General features: G+C 33.2%; 1 protein-coding gene across 4 annotated transcripts; it reads right to left on the reverse strand.

The window, feature by feature from the left end:
• Positions 1 to 15: 15 nt before the first annotated feature.
• On the reverse strand, positions 16 to 6,372 carry LOC9298772 (agamous-like MADS-box protein AGL31). Of its 4 annotated transcripts, none has more exons than XM_021016372.1 (8): positions 5,862 to 6,371; positions 3,276 to 3,598; positions 1,272 to 1,329; positions 1,011 to 1,072; positions 834 to 933; positions 686 to 727; positions 379 to 426; positions 16 to 154 (listed from the first exon to the last, which is right to left on the reverse strand). In XM_021016372.1, exons 2-8 carry the CDS (start codon positions 3,458 to 3,460, stop codon positions 53 to 55), a joined length of 597 nt encoding a protein of 198 aa, XP_020872031.1. In that variant the 5' UTR covers positions 3,461 to 3,598; positions 5,862 to 6,371; the 3' UTR covers positions 16 to 52. The 4 variants fall into 4 exon arrangements, 3 of the variants coding, with proteins under 3 accessions (XP_020872031.1, XP_020872032.1, XP_020872033.1); XM_021016373.1 differs by having other exon boundaries at positions 834 to 900; positions 5,862 to 6,370; XR_002330114.1 differs by having other exon boundaries at positions 139 to 154; positions 686 to 723; positions 5,862 to 6,372.
• Positions 6,373 to 11,955: the final 5,583 nt, after the last annotated feature.

The raw sequence follows: 11,955 nt of genomic DNA on the forward strand, positions 1-11,955 counted from the left end.
GGTTCTCTGCAGGCTGAGTTTAAGGTGAAAACTCAGCCGTTGATGATGGTGATTACTTGAGCAGCGCAAGAGTCTCCGGTACTTTGTTGCCGGAGCCATTTTCCCGTGCCATTCCTCTCTCACCTTCTGTTACCAGAAACGTATTCTTCCCCAACTGTAAGAAAGTTTCTTACATTATTTTTTTACAGCTACTAAAACATTATAACAAGAAATTAATCCTATATTGTCAAACGATTTTTTGTTTTCTTTTTAAAAATTCCATTAGTTAAAACTACTATTCAACTAAATAGTAACAAGAAATTTGGATTTTGAAAGCATTTTTATCACAGATTTTAAGATTTAGCTTCTAGAATCATATATCAGAGATGTTTTTGTCACCTGGCTATGGCTAGCCAGAATCTGGTTCTCTTCTCTCAGCAACATCTCCTGTTTGGACAAGATCAAAAGGTCATTAGTTTCTAATAAGTTCTGAAGCTATCTGAGCATGATCCTCATCCAAATGGGTAATTCATCCAGGGAGAAAAGTCGAATTTGATCACGAGCTAATAAGTGCCTTTTTTGGTTCTAATTAGGGTTTCATCTAAAATAAAGCCAAGAATAAATCAGGAACAGCTCGAGACTTGGTTAAAGGATCAGCATACCCTACAATATGGCTTTGCCAGCAGATAAAAACCAAAGCACTAACCGTTTCTTGAAGGGACTTCACTTCCTCCATCATTAGTTCTGTCTACAACAAGACATTACGGATTATGTCAAGACAACTCTTGTCAATCTAACTAAACAAAGGATTTTTGGGAAGGTTGGTTTGATCACTTAGTTAGCAGTATAGCTACCTTCTTAGCTCTAATTACGGACAGAGTAGTCTCGAGCTGTTCCTCCATAGAAATTAGAGAATCTACACTTACAGTATCGACATTTGGTTCTTCAAGCTTGCTATATTCATAAGTCGCCAAAAAAAAGAAATATTTTTCATCAGAAGAAGAGGGAGATTAAGGTGTCTTAGTGCTAACCTTTGAACTATTTCTAGTATCTCCTTGTGTGGAAGATAATTCCGAATTTTTTCTGCAAGATCCTGAACATGGAGAAAACGAAGGGAATGGTCAGAAAGATTATGAAAGTTCTTGAGTTTTCCGAAAAATGCAATAACTATAACTTTAGAGAATTAAGTCCAGTATTAGAAATTCAGAACATATCTCAGGCCCGACAAGTACTTCTATCCCATCAAAAACCGCATCCAGAAGAATTTTTAATGATGTTCGTAGCTAACTTACTAAGGCTTTAAGTTCATCAGCCTGATGTATTTCATAACGATCAATGATCTTTGACATGCTGGAGATATCATGAGCAAAAACAAATTCATTAGAAACAATAATATACACAAAACTATTTATTCAAAACTATATATGAATTAGATATAGTATCAGTTGAGGAATTTATACAGGGAATAAACTGGAGTGAACGAACGCTTATAGATAATGGTACATATTGCATCAATTTGTGTCCCTGACCAATACTTTTTTGTTAATCAACTTTACTTAAGCATGAATCTACATATAAGAAAATGTTAAGGGTGTGCAGCTTAAAATAAAAACCACTGTAGATGTGTTTACAAATACTTTCCTTTTTTGTTACTCTATTTTTGCATAGACTAATTTTGTTTCACTTTTCCATTCAATTTCATATCAATCATATGTAATTATATGATTATGACTATTCAATCCAAGTTCAACCTAGCTAGTATCGAAACAATCACACATAGAGTCGACCGAATCAGGAGGGGAATGGAAACTATATGATATCAGGATTATCCTTAGAGGACAAGCAAAGAAAATGGGTTTGGCTTTCTGGGAAGATCACAGGACAAGCAAAGAAAATGGGTTTGGCTTTCTGGGAAGATCACAACTCTTAATTGGTGCTGTCCATGATATCTATATATATATATATTAATGCAATAATATGAATATATGTTGCCTTACAATGCACTTTTAATAAGTTATTAGTAACATCTTAAGTTGTGAATTTAACATTAATCACCAAAAGAAGAAAACCTAAAAAGTGCGCATAAGAATCAATCTCAAGGCCATGAGAAGAGTTTGACAATTGTAAAATGGAGGCAAATAGAAAAGGATCCTAATAATTATATATAGAGTATGTGCATTGTCACAACTATAACATATATACTTTCATGACCAAGCTTTTCTGATGTTAACATCAATGCCATGAGAAGAAGCTACATATTACATTTCCATTTTCTAGATGACATATTTTTCTTATCCAATTGACGATGTTTTGTAAATATTATATACGAAACACACCGTCAGTATTAATTTGTCAATGTAGTTTCGTTTTGGTTCATTGAACTTGCATTCGAAATGTTCTAAAAGTAGTAGTAGTTGAGATTTCTTCTAGATAGACGAATGTCAAAAGGTCATGTTGTTAGGAATATCCACAAACCAACGTTAGAAGAACATTAAATTCATTGAAGAAATGATAATAGTCTACTAGTTTCACCCTATCGGTAGAAATCGATGATCAATATCTACTTAACAAAATCCACTACGCAGCTGCGACATATATATAAGGTGGCCGTAGATTATCCAAGCACTACAATCAACCTTCAAAATCAACTATAGACTTTGAAAGGTACTTAATCGACAAATCAATAGAAGAGAAATTAAAGACAAACCGTCTAGACTACAATACATACCGGATCAGTAATTCCACAATGTAATTTGAACGAAAGACTCTTGGTCTATGTTACCATTAACCCCAATTACTCTCTCAACAAATCCACAGGAGGTGCATTGCGATATTGGATACAAACCAAATCTCAAACTTTAACAATAGACACATTGATTCTTAAAAGAAAAAAATGAATCTTGAAAGTGAACAACAGATGAATTGGCGATACAAAAATTACTTGAACAACATTGAGAATGTATCACCACGTGTAGAAAAGATTCTTGAATCGCATGCAATATTGAATTTTGTATAAATTAAAGGTAAGGTTAAAAATCATCCAAATCCTTATTTTCAAAAAAAAAAAAAAAAAAAAAAAGCACGAAACGAACACCAAGAACATATCCTGGCCACCACAAAGTTTAATCTCAAATTAGGTTTGAGCTAACGCATCGGCTATCTTCATACAGAACAAAAAAAAGGAGGAGATCTCAGTTGATTTGAAGGAAACAAAAAAGCCCTAGATTTGAAGTTTCTATAAGAGAGCAAAAAAAAGCACAAAAATAGAGTGAGACAGGTAGGGGAAAATAGCTTACTTGTCACCGGAGGCAGCGTTGTAGAGTTTTCCAGAGCCAGAGACGGCGAGAACAGCGATGGAAGATTCACAGAGAATTGAAAGTTGTCGAGCTTTCTCGATGAGACCTTTGCGTCGTTTGGAGAAAGTAACTTGTCGACTGCTTTTGTTCTCGATTCGCTCGATCTCGACCTTTCTTCTTCCCATGGCTTCTTTCTCCGATAAGGCTTATGCCCTAATTTGATTCTAATCACCGGAGACCCACAATGTTTTTGCTTCTTTTTATTCTTTTCTTTTTCTTCGTTTCTCTCTTCTTCTTCTTCTACTTCTTTTTTTCGGTCTTTTCTAATAAGTGAAAAAATCCAAGTCACTTTAGTTTTTTTTTTGTTAAACGAGAGAGAGAAAATAATAATAATAAGTGGAAACGGTTGCGTTCTGAAGAGGCATGTAATTTTGTGTTTTTTTTTACGCTTGTTGAAATTCCTTGCGGGCGCGTTGTAAAAATTAATCCTTTAAGCCAGTCGGTTAGACCGGGTCCGATCATCATCCCCACCGAACAGAAGTTGGGTTTTTTTCTTTTTTTGCCGGCAGTTTTAGATTGTTTTGTTTCATATGTTTTAATGATATTAACAACTAGCAAGTTAAGGTTATCCATTTCGGATACATAGGTAGTGTTGGTGATTGGTTGATATGAATCGGGTACGGTTAATTTAAAGATTTCAATTCTTCTTTGACGTAAGCTTTTGATAGAGGGCTGGATTACTATTCAAACTAGGCCTGGGCATTCGGTTTCAATTCGGTTGTGTTCGGTTTCAGTTCGGTTTGGATATGACCATTCGGATATTTTAGGAATTTCGGTTCGGTTCGATTTAGATATTTAAATAGATACCCGTAACTAACTAAACATTTATCACATTCGGTTTGGTTCGGATTTGTACCCAAAATAACCAAAATTTACCGAATATAACCGAAATTAACCGAAAAAAATACAAAAATAAAATACAAAAAAAAGAAAAAATGTTAGAAAAAAAATTAAAATTTGATTCAATTTTGTAAAGAATATTTAACTTTGATAAATATAACAAACAATATTTGGATATTTTGATTATTTAAAGTATTTGATTGTTTTGATTCTAAAAATAATTAATATTTTGAGTTTATAATTATAGTTTTGGATATTATTTTTGGGTATCTTCTGGGTTTTTGAATATTTCGGTTAACTGTTTGGTTATCGGTTTGGTTCGGTTCAATTTCGGTTAGTTTGGATATGGAATTTTACTAACCATTCGGTTATTTTAAAAACTTTGGTTCGGATATGGTTCGGTTTTTTTTTGTTTGGTTCGGTTCAGTTGGTTATTTCGTTAGCGGTTTTTTGGCCCAGGCCTAATTCAAACTTTCTCTGTATTAGATAAAAATTTCAATTTTTTTGTTGAGGACAAATTAATTATATTGTATCATAAGAATACTACATTATATACATGGTATATGAAATCATTCAAATACAACTATTAAAACAAATAAAAGAAATTAAATACAATTTTCATGAAGAAATTTTTTTTCCTTTTTTGAAAAATCAGTTAAAAAGAATTCCTAGAAAAAAAAAACAGAATTATCTGACATCATCACTCTGATATAAATTCTCTCATTTAAAAAAATTAAAAATTAGCAGCTAAATTCATTACTAAGAAAAATGCTCTAACTTTGCAAGTAACACCTAGAAATTTGTTTTACATTTCTTTTTATTTTATAGGTGATACTAAATATTACTAAGATTAAATCTCCATTTTCTAAGCATGGTTTTATTTTTGAAATTTTTTCAATTTAAATTATGGATTTCACTCAAAATTTAGCATCCATCCTGTGTAGGAAACTTTCTTACATTTATTTTTCTGCAGATACAATAATTTTAGAGAAAATCAGACTTTAAGAGCATGTTTTACCATGGGTTTTCCATCAAAATTATGTAGTAACCTGACAATGATAGTTTTATGATGTTCGTAAATAAATATCTTAGAGTCGTCGAAATGATGACATTCCGTTCATGACTTATCATTGTCCTGATCCTCGGTTTATTTGGATTCCGGTTGTAATTTAAATAAAATGAATCTAAAGCCGAACCAAAATTCTAAGTAACAGTTGCAAATGAAACAAAAATCTAAGTAACAGTTGCAAATGAAACAAAAATGAAGAAAGTGTTACAACTTGTAATGGGCCATCAAATTTATATTAACAGCCGAGAAAAAAATCATGAATCACATGCAATATTAAATTTTTTTTTTGGTAGGAACATGCAATATTAAATTTTGTAAAAATCAAAGGTATGTTTTTTTTTTTTTTTTTTTTGGACAAAATCAAAGGTAAGATAAAAATAAAATCCTTATTTGAAAAAAAAAGAAGCAAGAAACAAAAACCAAGAACATATCTTGGCCACCACAATATTTAATCTCAAATTAGGTTTAAGCTAAAGTACAGCTCTCTTCATACAGAGAAAAGGAGGAGATCTCAGTTGATTTGAAGGAAACAAAAAAGCCCTAGATTTGAAGTTTCTATAAGAGAGAAAAAAAAAAGCACAAAAATAGAGTGAGACAGGTAGGGGAAAATAGCTTACTTGACTGCTTTTGTTCTCGATTCGCTTGATCTCGACTTTTCTTCTTCCCATGGCTTCTTTCTCCGATAAGGATAATGCCCTAATTTGATCCTAATCACCGGAGGAGGAGACCCACAATGTCTTTGCTACTTTTTATTCTTCTTTTTTGCTTCGTTTCTCTCTCTCTCTCTCTTTTTTTTTTTTTTTTGAACTAGACAAATGACAAATCCAAGTCACTTTGTTTTTGTTTTGTTAAACGAGAGAGAGAAAATAATAAGTGGAAACGGTTGCGTTTTTGAAGCGACGAAGAGGCACATAATTTAATAATGGAGTAACATGTAACAAAAAATAAATAAAGAGCATACGATAAGAAAAGAGCATGACCATCATATCACTATCTTACTTACTTACTTTTCTCCATTATTGGGCTTGGAGAAAGTGACTTGTCGACTGCTTTTGTTCTCGATTCGCTCGATCTCGACTTTTCTTCTTCCCATGGCTTCTTTCTCCGATAAGGATAACGCCCTAATATGATCCTAATCACTGGAGGAGGAGACCCACAATGTCTTTGCTTCTTTTTATTCTTTTTTTTTTCTTCGTTTCTCTCTTCTCTTCTTTTTTCGGTTTTTTCTTTTGGGCTAGACAAATGAAAAAATCCAAGTCACTTTAGTTTTTTTTTTGTTAAACGAGAGAGAGAAAATAATACTAATAATAAGTGGAAACGGTTGCGTTCTGAAGCGGGCGCGTTGTTAAAATTAATCCTTTAATCCAGTCGGTTAGACCGGGTTCGGTCATCATCCCCACCGAACAAAAGTTGGTTTTAACTTTTAAGCGAGTTTTTTTTTTTTTTTTTTGCCGGCAGTTTTAGATTGTTTTGTTTCATATGTTTTGACTTTTGATGATACGTATTAAGAATTAAACAAGTTAAGGTTATCCATTGCGGATACATAGGTAGTGCTGGTGATTGGTCAATATGAATAGGGTACAGTTAATTCGGATATTTAGAAGATTACTATTCAAACTTTCTCTAATTTAGGTAAAAATTTCAATTTTTTTTTAATGGCCAATTAGTTATATTATATATCATAAAAATATTTCATTCTCCTATTTTTACTTTTATCTCTATAATAGAGGTGAGTTTCTTCTATTTTTACTCTAATATGTTCTTCTATTTCTTTTTCTAAAAGAATTTAATTCTATTTATAGAGGAAAAATAGAGATCCTCTATATATAGCGGAAAAAAATATAAATCTTTATTTTATAAGTGAGAATAGAAGTGGGTTAGAGATGGGTTGGAGATGCTATTACAAATAACAGATGAACTATGTTAAATCTTCTTTTTATACACTTAGAAAATGCTAACATTTTATAGATGAAACTCCAAATGCTTTCCGCATCACTTTAGCTAAACGAACACACTGATATGTTATTTAAAATGGTTCTGGATCATGTTTTTTGTAATGCTTTATCCATCGTTGCCGGTTAATGACCATGATTTCTTTTTTCATAGAACCTGAATAATATGATCGAGGGACAACAAGAACAAACCAACATCGGAACATATCCTTGGAAAGAGAAAGATATCGTGGAAGCCAATTCCTTCGATCGAAAATATTTATTTGTTGATTCTCGGATCAAATACCCAGATAACTTCTCTAAAACCATATATTAGAAGAAAATTCATCGGTTTAGAACCGAAGATGACGCTAGTAAAAAGACCACCAGAAACAAACTTTATATAAAGGAATATATTCCGATTCAAACGAATCGACATAACACGGAACGAGAGACATCAGTGGGATGAATCTTCTGATTTTGAATCTGGCAACGGTTTTACATAACACCTGTAATTGTTTGTCTCTGTTGTATATATGATCACAAACGTTGTCACCATCCAAAATGAGAAAATAGCTCGAAAAGAAATCGATTAGAGAGAGTCTCTCCCATACAATTATTAAAACTGAATAATGAAAAACTAGAAATTAAAAAGGGAAATAAACCGCCGTCATTTTCAAACAGAAAACTGGGTTTATAAAATCGCATTTGTTTCGCTAAGAGAGAGGAAATGTTTCCCTTTAATCATATATGTAGTAAGTTGTCAAAAGAACCCAAAAAAAAATGGAAAGAGTTTTGTTCAAAGTTCAAACATTCAAGAAATTATATATTGCTAGCTTTGAGTAATTCATAATAAATATCTAATGTTGGGGATAGTAACCAATCGTACTAAAACACGTAAAACCTCGAGTCTAAGAATAATTAGGCGGAGGCTCATTTTCCGCAACAACATATCAAACGAGTCAGAAGATCTATAGAGATTCAAGAACAAAAGAAACAAGCATATTATGTACAAATGCTGATTTAGGCCTCGGCAAAATATCCAACCCGAAGTGGTATCAAACCGAAATCACGGTTTGGATCAGTTTTCAGTTTTTTCAAAATATATCTATTGGATCTCCGCTTCAATTACTCTCGGGTGCCTGTTCGGTTTGGTTAATACCCGAGAACCGATTAGTACCCGAATATGTCTAAACCTAAGTATACATATTTCCCCCTATAGTAACCTAAACATAACCTAAACATATGTTTACCAGTTCATCTTCCCTTCTGAGGTAATCGAGAGAAAAAACTATTAAGTTCTATAGCCCTAATCTCACAATCTGTAATCTCTAAACTTCTTCTATTCCTCGTCTCTTTTTTACAGAGACGTCCAAGAATCAATCATTCACAGGCAAGCCTAATACTTCTTCTTGTCTGTTGTTAATCGTTTCTTGTTTGTATATGTCAAACTTTCAATTTGTCTATCTCCTTCGAATTTAGAGAAACAAAAAAAATAGAGAGCTTTATTATGTTTTTTCAGTCTTATCATATGACAATATTCTTCTCGTGACTTATCATTGTCTGGATCTTCGTCTTATTTTAGTTTCGGTTGTGACCCTGAAAATGATCGATAAACTCGTTTTGATTGGACACAAATAACCCAACCGAACCAAAAATAAAATTGATAATTCAAAACTCGAAGCCAAACCAAATTCAAACCAATCAAAAACTCAAGAGCGGGCAATTGCAATACACGTGCCCCCTTCCTCTCCCAAATTAAGAGACTGCGAAAAACCTAAAATCAAAATTTTGATCTGCCCACTCCGGCGACGGTGCTCCTCACCGGTTGCCGGAGAGGGCCACTCTCTCTTCTCCTTTTCTCTTGTTGTCTTTTCCGTGCTGCCTTTGTCGCTCCGGTGGAGATCTGTCCATGGCTGGATTTTTGTTCTTGATGGTGGTGAAGCGGCGAGAGGTCTCGCTTCTCGCACGGTGCAAAGAAAAGTTTGCTAATGTCTCCCGACGAGCTCTTGATTCCAGTGCTTGAGGACGGTGCTGTTTCAGAGTTCTTCTCCGGTGAGTGTGGCTTCAACTCTGTCCTCATGCAGCGTGATTATAGTCGGTTCTGGTGTTGGCTCAGGTGAGGCTTTTGTTCAGCGGTTTAGCCCCTCGCGGCGGGACCATTCTTCCGATCTGAGATACCGATGGTGCATCGCCGTGTTCTTCAGTCATCGCCGTTGTTCCTTTTGTGGTTTGGGCTCACCGGTTTGTCTTGGCGAGACGGTTTTTCTCTTCTCGGTCTCTCTATCTTCTTTTTCTCCAGCACCGACGGTGTCGTCTCTGGATAAGGCGGGTTTCTCTATTGGAGGCAAGCCTCAGGGTCACTTTGGTGCTCTAAGCTTGTTCGTTGCGGTTAGAGGCGTTGAGGATTCTGGTTTTGGTGGTCAAAGTGTCTCCTCCATTGGTGGGTTGTTGAAGGTGGTAGCTTCTTCAGCCATGGGTATGGCTTCTCTGTGTCCGTTTGTCTTCGTCCCCGTGGCTTCTTCTCCGGTTTGCTTTAAGGTAGAGTTTTATTGTTAAGGTGTTGTCGGGTTCTGTTCTTGTTGCTTTGGTTTGCTCTTGGAGCATTGGCTAGTTTTGTCGAGTGTTGAATAGAGGCGGCGATTAGGTCTAAGTGGCGTCGCTATCTCGTCACTGTTTTAGTTTTTGGAGATGATGTAGGCTTCTATCTTGAGGTTTTGAGGATGAGCCTTAAATAGATATGCTCGTGGCAACTACAATGAGGATTCCAGTTCTTCGGTTATGTGGCAACCACACAAATTTCCGAGCTTCGCGGGCTCGGAATTAGTGTTTCTCCTCTTGCATCTTGGCCTTGACCGCTTAGCAGTGATCTTTTGCAACTTGAGTTATAATGTTGTTTTTAAATTTCTGTAGATTGCTTTAATCTGTTTCAAGTTTTCCCTGTAAAACTGTTAAAAATAAAAAAAGGTATAAAATTTCATTTTTACCCCAAAAAAAAAAAAATCAAACCAATCCAAATTTAAGTGTGTTTTCCAAAACTCAAAAAATCGAACCAAGTTAAACCGAAATATATTATGTTATTTATCAGTAACAGTTGCAAATGAAACAAAAATGAAGAAAAAGTTGCAACTTCTGATAGGCCATAAAATTTAAATTATGGGCCTCAATGGGCCTAAGCTGGACGCAGTCCTAACAGCCGAGACAAATCATTTTCTGCCATATTCTTTCTGGAAGAATTATTTTTGGAGTTCCTCAAAAGTAGAATTGATAAACTTGGAAAAAGGAAAAAATATCCGATATTGTTGAATCATATAAAACTAAATAACTATGCTACGTAACGTACAAATAATCAAATAACTAACAATTAAAAAATCTATATATACATTTTTGAATGACTTTTAGCAAATAAATCCTGGAGTTGGACCTTATTTACGGATGAATGCCATTGGCATTAATTATTTAAATTTGAAAAATATTACTTAAAGATATTACCAATACGATTTTGAGAATCATAAATTCATATCTTCCTTAATTTTCTGAGTCATTAATGTGATAATCTTTAGGAAATATTTCTCTGTAAAAAAAAAAAATCCACATTAATGAAGGCATTAAAATCGACACTAACAATTAAATTATTTAGATGTTCAATTATTTTAAGATTCTTATATCTTATTTGATATATTTTTTTTAATATCTCATTCTTTAATTACTGCGTTTAGAATTTATTGGTTGTTACCTATTTTTTGGTGAAATTTATTGGTTGTTACTTAATAAGTAATTATGGTGCGTTTATTTTAGTTAATATCTAATTTAAAGGATTTGTTTTTTTTTATTATTAATAAATGAATAACATGTATAGAAATAAAAGATTTTTTTTGCGACTCCATAATAAAAATATTAAACTCTTATTTTCTACATTTCTTACACATAATATCCTCTTATTCAATAACAAAAAATATATATTACATATTTTTAAAAATATTTATAATATTTAAATTATATAAAAAATTTGTAATATTAATATTATTTCAACTCTATACAAATTTAATATATATGTATATATATCTTATGGGAACCATTTAAAAGAAATTTTTAAATTGACTTGAATTATATAGCTTTTAAATAAAAGTATTATTAAAAAGAAAAATAACTAAATAATGTTTAATTTCACGGGACGGGTAATATGATGGGACGGGTTTGGGTTGATATTTATAAAAGATCGTATACCACGGGTGAAATCCTAAAATTAACAATCAAAATAATCTATCAAACAAATTACATTTTGATTTTTTTAAGAAAATATAGCTCTGCGGTGTACCGCGGGTTAAAATCTAGTATATAAGTAAAACCAAAAGAATTAAGAAGCTCTAGGTCTAGGGTTCTTCACGCTGAAGAAAGCAAAACTTTAAATCCAATCGGTACTTTCAGAAAAAAAAGACAAACACACGAAGAACTCTGATATTGTCTACGAAGGTACAACAAAGATCTATAGCTTTATCTTAGTTTTAAAATTCTTTTACAATACAAGAAAAGAGCTTCTGTTTTTTTTGTAAGGTTGAGATTATGCAGCTTTTTATAATATACAAATGTTTTTTTTTCTTATTCTGAATCAGGCTGAGTTTAAGGTGAAAACTCAGCCGTTGATGATGGTGATTACTTGAGCAGCGCAAGAGTCTCCGGTACTTTGTTGCCGGAGCCATTTTCCCGTGCCATTCCTCTCTCACCTTCTGTTACCAGAAACGTATTCTTCCCCAACTGTAAGAAAGTTTCTTACATATTT

This window comes from Arabidopsis lyrata (assembly GCF_000004255.2).
Source record: "Arabidopsis lyrata subsp. lyrata unplaced genomic scaffold ARALYscaffold_233, whole genome shotgun sequence".
Taxonomy (NCBI): domain Eukaryota; kingdom Viridiplantae; phylum Streptophyta; class Magnoliopsida; order Brassicales; family Brassicaceae; genus Arabidopsis; species Arabidopsis lyrata.